Source organism: Bubalus bubalis, chromosome 6 (genome assembly GCF_019923935.1).
Source record: "Bubalus bubalis isolate 160015118507 breed Murrah chromosome 6, NDDB_SH_1, whole genome shotgun sequence".
Classification (NCBI taxonomy): domain Eukaryota; kingdom Metazoa; phylum Chordata; class Mammalia; order Artiodactyla; family Bovidae; genus Bubalus; species Bubalus bubalis.
In genome coordinates this window covers 42,916,338-42,932,655 of record NC_059162.1, presented here as the reverse complement: position 1 = coordinate 42,932,655, position 16,318 = coordinate 42,916,338, and the positions used below count along the sequence as shown (strand labels likewise).

The following is a 16,318-nucleotide window of genomic DNA, read 5'->3' as shown; positions in this document are numbered from 1 at the left end:
ATGCTTTTGAACTGTGGTGCTGGAGAAGACTCTTGAGAGTCCCTTGGACTGCAAGGAGATCCAACCAGTCCATTCTAAAGGAGATCGGTCCTGGGTGTTCTTTGGAAGGAATGATGCTGAAGCTGAAACTCCAATACTCTGGCCACCTCATGTGAAGAGTTGACTCATTGGAAAAGACTCTGATGCTGGGAGGGATTGGGGGCAGGAGGAGAAGGGGATGACAGAGGATGAGATGGCTGGATGGCATCACTGACTCTATGGACGTGAGTCTGAGTGAACTCCAGGAGTTGGTGATGGACAGGGAGGCCTGGTGTGCCACAATTCATGGGGTCGCAAAGAGTCGGACACGACTGAGCAACTGAACTGAACTGAACTGAACGTTTAGTAGGAGCTATTCACATGCTCTCTTTCAAAGCTTTTGTGTCATAAAAAGCAGTATTTCTTATGACATTAATTTGTCCTTATTTCCTAATCAGTTAGTTTTCTGGTTGCCAAGGCATGTAGTTTCTTTGCCTGTCATGTCTTGGTGGTTTAGTTGCTAAGTCATGTCCGACTCTTGTGATCCCGTGGACTGTAGCCTGTCAGGCTCCTCTTTCCATGGGATTCTCCAGGCAAGAATACTGGAGTGGGTTGCCATTTCCTTCTCCAGGGGATCTTCCTGACCCAGGAATCGAACCCAGGTCTCCTGCACTGCTGGCAGATGATTTACCAACTGCTATGTCATGTCTTGGATTGACAAATTCAGGGGAGGGGAAATGCAAAGCTTTCATTAAAACTCAGTGTATCTCTTGATGTTATTCCTCACCTAACAAACGTTGGGAAAATAAGATGCTCTGGTGTTAAACATTCTTTTTACAGGTATTCTCTCTATTATATCCTTGAGCTCTAATTGTTGCCCTTGTAAGGAATATTTTAAGAAATACATATATTTTATATTGCAGGGTTTTAAAAAAATATTTTAATCAGAACCTTTAGCATTGAAGTCAGTTCTTATATATGAAGGTCACATTTACAGGTGGTGACATTTTTTTGAGAGTTATTTCATTTGCTTCCAGTTGTACACACATGTAGGATTCTCTCCCAAGGATTACACCTTTGATTTAATTACAGCTGTAATGCTTTTAATAGCATACTTAGCTACTATAGGCCTGTTAATTATTTTGACATCTGCCCTAATTAAGTCAGTTTAATTTCCTGGGAATTAAAACAGCACAGAGCATTTTAATTGCATTCTAAGAGGAGGGAGAGAGACTTATCCGATGTCAAATGAACTTTGGTAGCTGCTGAAAAGAGAATGACTATTTCATGTCTCAATGTAAAGTGCTAAAAATAGAGATAAACTGGAAAGTAATTTTCCGGGAATGTGCAAAATCTCATAACGATTCAGTATCTGCAGCTTGCCTTCTGGTTGATAAAACGAAGGACTATGATTTTGTGAAGTTTTCCAGCACAGATAATCATTAAACAGTGGCAACATTGTGATGTTCCACTATGTGATTTTTGATGATCTGTAGGGGTTTCAGAAAATGCCTGAAACTGTAAGGCAGTCAGCGTTTAACTTGGTATAAATAGAAGACTTTTCAACATCTCCTCTCCCTGTGCCAGGGAGCCCTTTAATTATGAATGCTTTAAAAAATTTGTTAAAGTTTTTATAGAAACTTAGTGAACTGTTCCTTTTCTGTTGGGTTGTGGTAAGAGCTCCTGACTATTGAGTGCTAAGTAGGTTCTTTTTATAGATCTAAATTATAGACTCTTTAAAAGGGGGAAGCAACTTTTAGTTTTAGAGAAATTTGAAAAATTTCTGTGCCATCTTTTTCTTCTTGGTTGTGAGTTTGTGTGATGAAGAGCCTAACCAAGGGAGCAGGTAGCCTCCTGCATGGGAGGGATACAGGGGGAGACAGGGTTATCTTGTAGAGATGGCCATCTTCTCCCCAGGCTGAGACCCAGATTGGTGACTTGAAAAGGAGTACCCTGGAAACCGACTGGGCTTCCTGCCTCAGGCCATCCATCTGTATCCTATCAACATGATTACCTGAACAGTAGTCTTGTCAGATGTCTGAGGATTTAACAACTCTGCAGAAACCTAAAATATTTACTCTGGGCACAAACATGAAAGCCAATAAATCTTATATTAAAGGAAGAGAGTCCTGCTGAGACCGCGATTAAGCTTCGCTCTTTTCTAAAGAATGTTGATGTTTATTTGGGGGCAAAATGTACTTCAGATGAAAACAGGACACACAGACATACACACACACAAACCTTATCTAATAAAATAGTGTAAACATAATTTTTAAAAAGGGAGAGTTAATGGGAAGGGAATGCCAGGCATCCATAAACTTGAGCTTGATTGTAATTCCATTGATGTATCCTCAACCTCAGGTGATACTATCCTCAAGGGAGAAAAATTTGTTTTGGGGTGGTAAACAAATGTTTTCCTTTTTTATGCAAAGAACAGATTTATACACAGTACGTATAGAAATATGCGATCTGTCTGTGACAGTAAAATTTCATCGGGGACAATCAGGAGAAATAATGCCTAGAGAGGCTCTTGGCTGGGCAAAGATTGAGAAACACTGATTTAGAGACATACCTTTTTACATTTTCACATTTTTGAAACTAGGATGGATCTTAAAATGATTGCATATCATAGTTTAATTTTTCTTAGTGGAACTTAAATAATGGTGTGTGTCACACCATTAGATGACATGATTTTTTTTGGCTGAAAAATTGTGTATTTCCAAATGGTGAGGAGATTAGAGAAGATTGTCTTTATTATTTGAAAAATGATAGGAAAAGCTACAAAAGGACTCTTCCTTTAGAGGTGGGGAGATTCTGAAACATATAAATGAAGCTGCCAACTTTTTCCTATTTCCTTTTCTAACTGCATGTTTTCACGGATGACATTGTACCAGTTTTCCAGGATAAAAGTATCAGTTGCCTTTCACCTTCCATGTGACCCAATCAAAACGTCTTTCTAACTCAGCTCTTCCTTGTTACCACTGTCTCTCCCTGCCTCTGCCTGGCAGCCAGCCTTCCTGCTCCTCTCTCTGGCTTCCATCTCTGACCTTTCCCATCCCGGAGGTATGCTGCTGCCTCACCCAGCTGCTTTTATCGTGTCAATTTCTTGGTCCCCAAATATATGATGGCTTTATTTAGGGCTTTTTGTTGGTTAAAGGAAAAATCAGATATTTATAGGATAATGGCTATATGTTTATTATTAATAGTTGTTGATAATATCATGAATTCCTAAATGAGCTGAATTTTGCTCATTAGAGCCTCATCTACATATATTCGAGGAATAATAGCACATATATGCACAAGGTGTGACCTAATCAGTGAGCAGATGGAGCACTGTGCATCTGAATCTGGAGAATCCCGAATAACTCAACAGTCCTTGGTGTCTTCAGCCCACAATTGGTAAGCTGCTTCCCCTAAGTACAGGCTCCTCCACTTGACTCAGAGGTGCCCCTTAATCTGGCCCCTCCATACCTATCTGACCTTATTTTCCACTCAACACACACTGACACATTCTCCAGGCCATCTGGCTTTCACTCATTGGACCCTTTGCTGAAATTGTCTGCAGCCTTCCTATTCTTTAGAGTCAGCTGAAGTCCTTGTCATCAATGACACATTCCTGAAGACACCAACAACTCACACAGTCCCTTTCTCTGAGAGCCTAGCTTCAGTTTAAACTAATTTCTTCACTTGTTGGTTATTCTTGTGTCTACAACTATTTGATAAAGTATTGTGGTCAAAAATTATATCCTTTACTTGCTTATCTTCTTAACCTCTGAGCAAAGCCCTGACATGGGTAGCTGGTAGACGATCAAGTCAGTAAACATTTGACCAACTGAATCAAATGTTTGAAAACAAAGACAGAGCCACTTTGTCATTCTATAAGAAAAAGAGTATATGATAGCAAGAGATTAAGTAGTGGAAAAATAACTCAGCGTAGTGCCTTACTCATAAGTGTTACTTAAATAAAAGTTTATAGTGCTGAGTTTAACTCCAAGAAGCCAGGTATGGAAAGATTTAGAAAATGGTTATAAATAAGCATTAGTGGCTCAGTGCTGTATGTCTCAAGAGAGCAGCATCCTGCTTGTCTTCATGTTTCTGGCCCCAGCATCTGTCACAGTGTCTCATACTCAGCGGTCTTAGTATTTGTAGAATGGAATGACTGAGCAGATGAGCCAAAAGTGGAAAGAACTCTGGAAGGATAGCAGGATCCCCAGGGAATTTTAGTCTCAAATTCCATAGTCATTTGTTATGCTAATATGAGTGAATTGATTAGTATCTTGGGCTTCAGTTCTGGTGTATGAACAGCAGTCACCATATTTGAAGACTTTATAGTTTGATCAAATTTTTGAGTATTTTGGGGAAGGGGGAAGCCAAAGTAGATTTAAAAGAATTGTTTAAAATGCAAAGTCCTATCACTTTTATTTCTCTGGAGAGAGGGAAAAAATAGCACAGTTTGTGAAAACACTTTGAAGAATGTTTTGATCATGATAGTAACCAATACTTCTTTGACAATCATTTCTAATTGTATTGATTTCTCCTACATAACAGAAATTGGGTTTGACATAAGGAAAATATCCTGACACAAAAGTTTTTGAAAAATGCCAGAGCCTCAGGAAATGAAACTTGAGCACTTCCGTTGGCTTGGTTCTTTCTCACTGGAGTGCATGCTCTCACAAGGGCAGTGACGATGTGTTTTATTCATCACCTTATCCCCGGCTTCTAGCGCAGCACCTGGCAGGTAGTAGCTGCTCCATCCGTTCGTGTTGGCTGAGGAAATAATGAAATCCTGGTCTCTGAAAGAGTTACAAAGAAGTTAGGACAACCTAGTGGAAATAGTATTGAAACAGTCCTGGGCTTGGCAGCTGGTGAGGTCAGATGATGCTTATGGTATTGTCCTATTTGATTCTAGAATCCCTTATTCTACAATAAGTTTAAAAAAACCTCACCATTTGAATAGGTTTAAAAAATGACCATGATAATATAATCAGTTACACTTACTGACTCAGCATCACATACACACAAACTGTTAACTGAGGGTTCATCTCCGCCTGGACTGGAGCTAAGGAGTGGGAGCGTGGAGACACGCCTGACAGCTGATATTTTGCAAGTGCTTGTCTGAAACCATCATTGCCCTAACATTCACGAAGGCAGTCATTCTCAAAGGTCCTCGGGAGTTGAACTGTCCGTAATTTTCAAGACCCTTGCTCTTTTATATATATATATTTATATTTCCATATGTTTATTTTGATCATATGATCTGTGTTTTTTCTTGAGTTAGAATTATTATTTAGCCCCTGATCATGTAAAAAGCATTACATTATTGCCTGGGTTTAAACATCTTGCATTGTATTTCATACCATGGCAATTTCTGGACATGGTATGATTTCAGTATGTTTGTGAATGTATTTCCTGAATTTTGTATTTCTTGTTCTTTTCCCCTCTCCTGCAGCTGGTCTTGGAAGAACGGGGACCTTGATAGCCTGTTATGTCATGAAACACTACAGGTTTACACATGCAGAGATAATTGCTTGGATCAGAATCTGCCGGCCCGGCTCTATTATAGGACCCCAGCAACACTTCCTGGAAGAGTAAGCATATTGTCTCCGTTATTACATGGTGTCCTTGTTCCTGATTATTTCTGCCTCTTGCTGCCCAGTTGTGGACCCTGTCAAGCCCGTGGCTGTGAAATGGCTGCATTGTTAGAGAAGGCTGAGCCTTAGTCTAATGGAACATTGTTGATTTGACAGCTAATGCATTCTAACTTTGTACCTTTTATATCTCTTAGATCAGGTGAGAGTGAGAAGAAAATCACAGAGCTATCTCTGCCTACCTCTTTTCTGTCATTTTCTATGTGTGATCTGGCTACAGTGCAATTTTCTTATATCATCCCACTTGGCACTTTTCATTCTTTTGTTTGCACGTCTAAAAGCAGAATGAGAAAAAAACACACGACTAAGGTCCGTCAGTGATTTCAGCGACATTGCTGCTCCCCTGACAACTGACTACCCTGTTCATGGAGCTGCAACTTACGAGTAACCAAAGAGGAAAGGAAGAGAACTGGGATTTAGTCCTGGCTGTACCACTAACTAGCTTTATGACTATTATTTAGAAGAATACTTATAAATTCCTTTCATTTGTTCACTCATTCATTAACTATTTGTCAAACCCCAGCCTGCAAGGAGGAGAAGTTTAACCTGTATGGGTACACCCCTTTCTAGTTTCCCTTTACAAGTTCAGAAATTACCATTAATTTACCCATTAATAAAATGAGGAGATAAAATTAGCACGAGCTAATTTAGGTCCAACTCTAGAATATTATCAATTCGTGTCTTATACTGAAATTTCATTTTTTCCTTTTCTAGGATGGATTTATTTGCAATAGCATTCTTTTTCAGATAATTCCTTTCCCATTTAAATCATTTTATGTTGCTGAGAAACAAATGATCATGAATTGCATAGAAATATGCTGTAAGTAAGCTACAAGCATTCAAATGGTTAAAAGAATTTGAGCTGGCTGAGGAGTTACCTAAGCTGCCAATCCCAGAGGGAATAAGTGACAGGAAAATAAATGCTGAAACACATGCAGTTATACCTTAGCCTAAAAGAACGAGGTGTTACCGTCTTTCTAAATTCCATATATATGCGTTAGTATATTGAATTGGTGTTTTTCTTTCTGGCTTACTTCACTCTGTATAATAGGCTCCAGTTTCATCCACCTCATTAGAACTGATTCAAATGTATTCTTTTTAATGGCTGAGTAATACTCCATCGTGTATATGTACCACAGCTTTCTTATCCATTCCTCTGCCGATGGACATCTAGGTTGCTTCCATGTCCTGGCTATTATAAACAGTGCTGCAATGAACATTGGGGTACACGTGTCTCTTTCAGTTCTGGTTTCCTCAGTGTGTATGCCCAGCAGTGGGATTGCTGGATCATAAGGCACTTCTATTTCCAGGTTTTTAAGGAATCTCCACACTGTTCTCCATAGTGGCTGTACTAGTTTGCATTCCCACCAACAGTGTAAGAGGGTTCCCTTTTCTCCACACCCTCTCCAGCATTTATTGCTTGTAGACGTTTGGATCGCAGCCATTCTGATTGGTGTGAAATGGTACCTCATAGTGGTGCACTGGGATGACCCAGAGGGATGGTATGGGGAGGGAGGAGGGAGGAGGGTTCAGGATGGGGAACACATGTATACCTGTGGCGGATTCATTTTGATATATGGCAAAACCAATACAATATTGTAAAGTTAAAAAATAAAATAAAATTAAAAAAAGATTAAAAAAAAATAAAAGAATGAGGTGGAAGTGTAATGAAGACACAAGGGAAGAATACTCAAGAACAGGACCATTAAGAAGACAATTTCTAGGTTGAATATCGTGTGAGATATTAATACAAGTAAAAGAATTGTATTCTTTTAGAGTTTTCTTTTTGTCAGATTCCCTGCCAGTGATTTCCACTATTTTGCCTCCTGTGTGCCTACAGCAGGGGACTTGGTGCTGTATATCTGCCGGGGGCTTGTACTAATTACTTACTAAAGTTGAATAAATGGCCTTACAGTTAGAATACAAAAGACATTCCTAAACCGGGATCTTTAGGCCATCTCTTAAAATCATTGTTTGGAAGCATGATTGTGTTTGGAAGACACAGTTTAGTGCGTTAGTGACATTCACGTATTCAACAGATGCATGTTAGGTGCACACGCTCCCCAGGCAGTGCTCCTGATTCTGAGGATGCCACAGTGAAGGTGACAGGCGGGGTCCCTTCCTCCCAGGTGCTGGTATTTCTAGTGTAAGGAGCGCACAATAAGCAAGTGTTAAGTTTGGTTTCCAAGTGGCTCAGTGGGGAAGAATCCACCCGCCAATGCAGGAGACTCGAGTTTGATTTCTGGGTCAGGAAGATCCCCTGGAGGAGGAAATGGCAACCCACTCCAGTATTCTTGCCTGGGAAATCCCATGGACAGAGGAGCCTGACAGGTTACCGTCCACAGGGTCACACAGAGTCAGACACAACTTAGTGACTAAACAACAACAATGTGAATTGCATCTATCTTTTGAATGTAGAGCCAGGATGGTCATAATGTGCTATTATTTGTTCATATGACTAGATCTGGTATGCTAATGCTTATTAGCATATTCAGATTTCTGTGTCTGTATGTTTGAAGGACATTGGTGTGTAATTTTCTTTTCTTGTAATACTTTGGTTAAGTTTTGGTATGGGGGTTATGCTGTCTTTGTAAAACAAGTTGTGAAGCATTTCCTTCCTTCTCTGTTTCCTACAAAGAATCTATGTATAAAATAATATTATTAGATTTGAGGGGGTGGGATGGGAATGAGAGGGTCATTGGGAAATAAGGGCCTGCTTGATGTTGGATGGTCTGGAAGGGTTGATCATCTGGTATGACAAAGGTAAACCAGAATGTGAGCCATGATGAGTTTGGTTCTGAAAAGCTTTTAGAGCTCATTGGGTCATCAGTAGAGGCCTGAATGTATGAGCCATCTGATGACTTTCTACCCAGCAGTCTATAGGGTCTGGTAACCAAGGGAATGAGGAAGGTTCTCTACTGGGCCACTTGCTTAGGTGGGCAGGAGGGGAGCATGAGTACTTAGGTAATCTCTGCTGCTCTGCAGGGCAGTGTTCTGGTCCACTGGGGAAGGGGAGGTGCTGGGCCACAGGGAGCCTGGGGGCTTAGGTGGCCAGACACTTCTGTTCAGTGCATTCCCCGACTGTTTCTAACTTCCTGCCAGGAAAGCTTATTTAACATACCTTTCTCCAGGCATTCTGTACACAACCTCAGGCCTTTTCCTAAGCTACATTTGGTGGCAGTAACAGTTTTTCTCTTACCTTTCTCATGCTGCTTGTATTAGTTGATAAAATTTACTTCCTCTATCATGTATAAATCATTAGAAGTGAGGGAAAGAGTTCATTTATGATTCTACTTTCTTTTAACAAGTTTCTCTAAGTTCCTAATGATGGAACTTTAAAATAATTTTCCATCCTGAACATGACTGTTACAATTTTCTGTTGATTTTAAGTTTTTTTCCAGTGGCCTTTAACATATCTGTCCATGTCATCCTTGACCCAGTTTACAGAGGTCCCTCCTTTCTTCCCTCATTTCCTTTATTTCTTCCTTCCTGCAACAACTGTTGATAATTGTTGAAAGCCACTGTTTGGCAGTATTCTTTGCACTTGGGGTGTTGCAGTAAAAGAGTAATTTCTGACCTATGGAGATGGAAGAAAAAGAATGAGAGGGAGGGGAGGAAGAAGAAAGCGGTGGTAGGGGCAGGGGGAAGTTGATTTGTTGTGTGGTTAATAAACAAATGTATCAATTATATGGGCTTCCCAGGTGGTGCTAGTGGTAAAGAATTCACCTGCCAATGCAGGAGATGCAAGAGACCCAGTTCCATCCCTGGGTGGGGAAGACATCTGGGAGGAGGGCATGGCAACCCACTCAGTATTCTTGCCTGCGAAATTCCGTGGGTAGAGGAGCCTGGCAGGCTACAGTCCATGGGCCACAAAGGGTCAGACACAACTGAGCGATTATAGTTTCTCTGACCATGATGGGTGTGATATAGAAAAATGAAGCAAAGAATAGCAGAAAGCAGAGAAGGCAGTTTTAAATAATGTGGTAGTGGTGGGATGCATTGAAGGCTTTTGAGCAAAGGCCTCGAAGAAGTGAGAGAGTAAATGGTGGATGTTCTCAAGAAAAGGGTTTCCCTCCAAGGGAACAGCTGCTAAGGCTCTGAGCTGGACTGTTTCACAGGTCATCATGGCTTATGGGGCCAGGAGGAAGAGGTTAAAATATACATTCTGCTAGGCCTTTGTAGGAGTCTGACTTTTCTTTGGGTGAGGTGCAAAGTCATCAGAGGGGAACTTCCCTGGTAAAGAATTGGGCTCATAAAGCAGGGGACGCAGGTTTGATCCTGGTTGGAGAACTACAATCCCACATGCATTGGAGCAACTAAGCCCACACACCTCAACTAACACTTGACACAAACAAATAAATATTAAAAAAAAAAAAAAATCACCACCCTTAACCACTATGTTAAAAAAAAGCAGAGGATTTTTGAGCAGAGGAGTGATGCAATCTGACTACAATAGGCACACACACATACAGATACTTTTTTAATTAACAATTTTATTTTGGGATAATTGTACATTAACATGCAGTTGTAAAAAATGACAGAAAACTCCTATGTACCTTTTACCCATTTTCTCTTAGTGCTACCATTTTGCAAAGCTCTAATATATCAAAATCAGGATATTGACATTGATACAGTTAAGATACAGATACAGTTAACATTTCCATCACTGCAAGAATCCCTCATGTTGCCTTTTTATAGCTACTCTCCCTTCCTTCCTGCCCACATCCCCTCCTTGACTCCTGACAACTGCCAATCTGCTCTTCCTTTATATGTTGTCATCTCAAGAATGTTATATATATGGAATCATAGAGCATGTAACCTTTTGGACTTGGTGTTTTTCACTCAGTATGATTCTCTGGAGATTCCTCCAGATTGTTGCATGTATCAATAATTGTTCTTTTTAGTGACTGAGTAGCATTCCAAGGAAGGAATGTTCTACTGTTTGTTAACCATTTACCTGTTGAAGGACAGCTGAACTGTTTCCAGTTTTCAGCTATTATGAATAAAGGTGCTGTAAATTTACATGTACAGCTTTGTTCAAACCTAAGTTTTCATTTCTCCTGCCTAAGTGCCCAAGAGTGCAGTTACTGGACTGTATGGTACCTGTTTACTTTTATAAGAAACTTGTCAAACTGTTTTCCAGTTTGGCTGTATCATTTTGCATTTTCACCAGCAGTGTTTGAATGAATGAATTTCTTTTCATATTTGCAAGCATTTTCTTTTAGCCATTCTGATAGGTGTGTAATAATTGATCATTTTTCAGTTTGCATTAAAATTGTAATCGTCAGTAATAATGAACAACTTTCCATATACTTATTTGCCATCTTTATAATGTTTTGGTGAAGCATTTGTTCAAATCTGCCTATTCTTCATTTGTTTTCTTATTACTGAGTTTTGATAATTCTTTAATGTTCTAGGTGCTAGTCCTTTGTCTTATAAATGGTTTGCAAATATTTTCTCTCAGTCTGTAACTTGTCTTTCATCTTCTAAATAGGATCTTTCACAGAGTAAAAGTTAAATTTTGATGAAGTCCAATTTATTAGTTTTTTCCTTTTTTTTAGCTCATGCTATTAGTACCAAATCTAAGATCCCTTTGATTAGTCATAGATCCCCTTAAGTTTATGACTCATTTTGAGCTAATTTTTGTGTAAGGTGTGAGACTCAGGTCAAGGTTCATTTTGTTTTTTGCCCATGGATTTCCAGTTATTCTGGCACCATTTGTTGAAAAGTTTACTTTTTCCTCCTTAAATTGCTTTTACATCTCTGTTAAAAATTTCTTGTTGTTCAGTCATAAGTCATGACCAACTCTTTGTGATCCCATGAGCACACCAGGCTTCCCTGTCCTTCACCATCTCCTGGAGCTTGAGCAAACTCATGCCCTTTGAGTTGGTGATGCCATCCAACCATTTCATCCTCTGTCACCCCCTTCTCCTCCTGCCCTCAATCTTTTCCAGCATCAAGGTCTTCAAAAATTAGATAGGCATATTTGTTTCTCTGTTCTGTTCCACTGATATATGTGTTCTTTATTCTGTTCCATTGATAGATGTGTCTGTTCTTCCTCCAGTACTGTACTCTGTTGATACTGTACTTATGTAGAGAGCCTTAACAGAAGAATGATTCCTCCCATTGTTCCTTCTTTAACAAAACTGTCTTAGCAATGCCAGTTCCTTTACTGTTCCATATAAATTTTAGAATAATCTTGTCCTTATCTATAAAAAAATCTTATTGCAATTTTGATACAAATATGTTAAATCTCTGTATCAGTTTTGGGAGAATTGACATCTTTACTGTTGTTGAGTCTGCCAATCCATAAACACAGTATTTATTTCTTCATTTATTTTTTATCTTCTTTGATTTCTTTCATCAGCATTGTTTGGCTTTCATCATATAAGTCCTATTTTGTTAGATTTACACCTAAGTATTTAATTTTGTTAAGTGATTATCAGTGATACCTTTTTTCATTTCAGATTCCATGTAATAATTGCCCACATGTAGAAATACAGTTCATTTTCTATCTATATTTATGTTGTATCCTGAAATTTAAAAGAGAGAGAGAAGGAGAATACATATGTGAATTCCTGGGGATTTTTTGCATAGACAAGTGTGTCATCTACAAATAGGGAGAATTTTGTTTCCTTTCCAATTTCTATGTCTTTTACTGCTTTTTCTTCCCTTGGTGCACCACCTAGAAGTTGAATAATTGTGGTGAAAGCAGACATCCTTCCCTTGTTCCCAATCTTGATAGTGGGAAACATTTAGGCATTCGTGATGAAATATTAGTTGGAGGTTTATCAAGTTGAGGAAGTTCCTCTTTATTTCTATATTTCTGAGAGTTCTTATGATGAGTGAGTGTTGAATTTTGTCAAATGCTTTTTCTGCATATATTGATATGATCATGTGATTTTCTTCTTTAGCCTGTTAATATGGTAAATTACATTAAAAAAAAATATTGAATGAGCCTTGCATCTCTGGAATAAACCTCATTTAATCTTATAAGTGGGAACTTTGCAAATGTGATCAGGTAAAGGATCTCAAGGTGAAGAGATTATTCTGGTAGGTTGGGTGTAATCACAGGGACACAGGAGGAGTTGGACAAGAAGGTTGTATAATGATGGAAACAGATTAGATTGAAGCTGAAGGAAGGGACCATACACCAAGGAGTATGGGCAGCTACTGATGGCTGAAAAACACAAGGAAACAGATTTTCCCTTCATAGTTTCCAGAATGAACCAACCCTGCCAACAATTTGACTTTAGCTCAAATGGCACAAGTGGTAAAGAATCTACCAGCCTGCCAGTGCAGGAGACAAAAGAGATGAGGGTTTGATCCCTGGATCCGGAAGATCCCCTGGAGGAGAAAATGGCATGCACTCCATTATTCTTGCCTGGAGAATCCCATGGACAGGGGATGCTGTAGCCCGTGGGGTCTCAGGGAGTTGGACATGACCGAGCATGCACACACACATACACAGTGAAACTGATGATAGACTCCTGCCATCCGAAACTGTGTGAAAGCAAACATGTGTTCTTCTGAGCCACTGGGCTTGTGGTAATTTATGATAGCAGCTTTGTGCAGACAAGAAACTAATCCATCTGTGCACATTGTGTAAATTTGTGTAGATAGTAAATATGTACAGTGAGGTACATAGATCCCAAATGTGCACTCGTGTATTCCAGACTTCTCTTATTCATCATATTTCTACTTTGGAATATTTGATGTAGTTGAGTCCCATGATTGACATGTTATTTAAGGAAGATTGGGCTGCAGCAATGTGTAAGATGAATTTAATGGAGGGAGATTAGAGTTAGAGAGGCTAAAAAGGAGACTGCTAAAATCCAGCAGATGGGGACTTGTCAAAGGGGCTACAAGTTAGACTGAAGAGTTAGAGATGGGCACCAGAGCCTTTCAAGGAGATAAATCTGGAGCTTTGAGGACTGACTAATGATATGAGAGATGAAGAGCTTTGAAGTGTGACTAAAGGTATGAGAAATGAAGAGCGTGATGTCAATGATGACGCAAAAGCATGAATAAGTAACACGTTCATTAAGAAAGAAAGAAGAGGATTAAAAAGTTTTCTGATAGGTTTTTGCCTGTTGAAAATGACTGAACAAGTTAGAGGGATTGTATTCTTTCAGAAGTGAAAATTCCAATCAGTGCTTTTTAGGTAATGTTAATTCTAAATCTGTGACTTTATGAAAGCTATTTTTCACATTCTTCTAGTCCTTGAACATCAAAATATGTCCAGGTGTTGATTTCTATGCTGTGAAGAAACCTTCCTCTCATGTCATCGGTGGTAAGAAAGATGTTTATTAGCATCCTTGTAGGCTGGTGAATTTACGTATTGACAGATGAAGACAGCTTTTTTGTTGTGGTCTGAAATTTTATATTTAAATTTTTTCTAGGATATAAGTAAAGCTATTTGCAAAACAACCATCAAGTGTTTTTCTTCTACTAAAAGCTCATGTTCTTAAGCTAAAAATACTATTCTGCACCCAAAATATGTCTTCTACCAAATATCCTCAAAGTTCTTAAAATGCTGCACAAACATGACTCTTATTACTAAGCCAGTCTAAATTCATCCTTCTCAGAGAGAGCCTGTAGAATATAGATAGTATATAGATGGGATCCGGAGAAGGCAATGGCACCCCACTCCAGTACTGTTGCCTGGAAAATCCCGTGGATGGAGGAGCCTGGTAGGCTGCAGTCCATGGGGTTGCTAAGAGTTGGACACGACTGAGCAACTTCACTTTCACTTTCCACTTTCATGCATTGGAGAAGGAAATGGCAACCCACTCCAGTGTTCTTGCCTGGAGAATCCCAGGGACGGAGAAGCCTGGTGGGCTGCCGTCTATGGGGTCACACAGAGTTGGATACAACTGAAGCAACTTAGCAGCAGTAGCATCAGCAGATGGGATCAGGCTGCTTTTATAATTTAATGTTTGATTGAATCTTTGCTGTGTGGTAGTCTGCTGACTTCTTTAATGGTCATGATCCATTAAAACTTTCATTCATTAAAAGGGGTCCTTGCAGGACAGGCATGCAGTTCCCATGGGGACTTTTAGCTCACAGAGATCTTTTATTTGTGGGTACTCATGTGATGTGGAGGAGATAGCAACCCACTCCAGTATTCTCGCCTGGAGAATTCCATGGACAGAGGAGCCTGGTGGGCTACAGTCCACAGGGTCACACAGAGTCAGACATGACTGAAGTGACTTAGCATATGGGAACGCACCCATGTGATGTATTATTGTTTTTATGTTTTAATTTCCTCCCGAGACAGTAAGAATGCAGAGCTTAAATCTGGACCCTATAGGGAGTTCTATCTTTGCACAGTAGAGCTTCCACTTTGAATGAAATTATCTTTAAGGAATCAGTGTTGTGGTTGAACTTTTTTATTCTTAGATCCATAAATCAGAATTTGACTATTCTGTTTTATCATAGATACTGGGCTTCTCTGGTGGCACTAGTGGTAAAGAATCTCCCTGCCAATACAGGAGATATAAGAGATGCGAGTTCAATCCCTGGGTCAGGAAGTTCCCCTGGAGGAGGGAATGGGAACCCACTCTAGTATTCTTGCCTGGAGAATCCCATGGACAGAGGAGCCAGGTGGACTATAGTTCATAGGGTTGCAAAGAATCAGACATGACTGAAATGACTGAGCACATCATACATGTTTTCATTAACTTCCAGTAAAGTTGGGTATTTTTCCACATTGTAATTTAGTTATAAGCCTTCAATTGTCTGCAGTACTTCTCAGATACTAAGGTATCCAACATTCATTTGGGGATCTTGGGAAATGCGGTTTCTGGTTCAGGATATCTGGGATGGGACTTGAGATTCTGTCTTTCTAACAACCTCCCAGGGAATTCTATGCTGCTGATCAACCAGCCACATTGTATCACAAGGGTTTGTGGCTCATTTTTACTTGTAGCTTATGCAATATTTAGTTTGGTGCTTATGGCATTTGGTGAGTTTCACAACTGGATTGAGCCACTGAGTTTCACAACTGGATTGAGCAACAAAAGAAATGAATAGTTCAACCATTGTTTTTCATTTCAGAAATTACCAAAATAAGATGAAGAAAACCTATCCAGAAAAATGGAAAAAATGCTTTAAAATTTCTAGCAATAACAGCTTGAATTTTAAATTATAATTTATTTATAGTATTTTTTAAAGATACATGGACTAGCTGCAGTAATATGGATTAAATTTTTTTTTAGTAATATCTTTTAAAGATTTGAGAACTTATCTTTCCTAAAATATGGAACTTAACATCTGAAATATTGTGAACAAAGAATTTAAAATAATAATAGGCAATAATGTGGTTTGTTTATTAAAATAACAAGCACAGTGCATAGACTTGAGTTTGCACTATTTATTTGACAGTCACGTTTTTTTGCAGTAACACGTGATTATATTGCTTTTCAATATTTACTGCTGTATCATTTGATCTATTTATTGGCTCTCAGCTGGCATTGAATCTATTGGATAACAAAAGTAAATTTCTAATTCGGATCTAAATAAAAAGGATAAGGGCTTCCCAGGTGGCCAGTGCAGGAGACGCAGAGACATGGGTTCAATCTCTGGGTCAGGAAGATCCTCTGGAGTAGGAAATGGCAATCTACTCCAGTGTTCTTGTCTAGAAAATTCCA

The 16,318-nt window shown here is 39.3% G+C and overlaps 1 protein-coding gene across 7 annotated transcripts in view; it reads left to right on the top strand.

The window, feature by feature from the left end:
• Positions 1-16,318, top strand: part of CDC14A (cell division cycle 14A) — a 187,345-nt gene that overhangs the window by 123,316 nt on the left and 47,711 nt on the right. For all 7 annotated transcript variants that reach the window (XM_044944641.2, XM_025288204.3, XM_044944639.2 and 4 more), the window contains one exon: positions 5,468-5,606. In XM_044944641.2, coding sequence (XP_044800576.2) covers positions 5,468-5,606 — 139 coding nt within the window. The remainder of the gene's footprint in view (positions 1-5,467; positions 5,607-16,318) is intronic.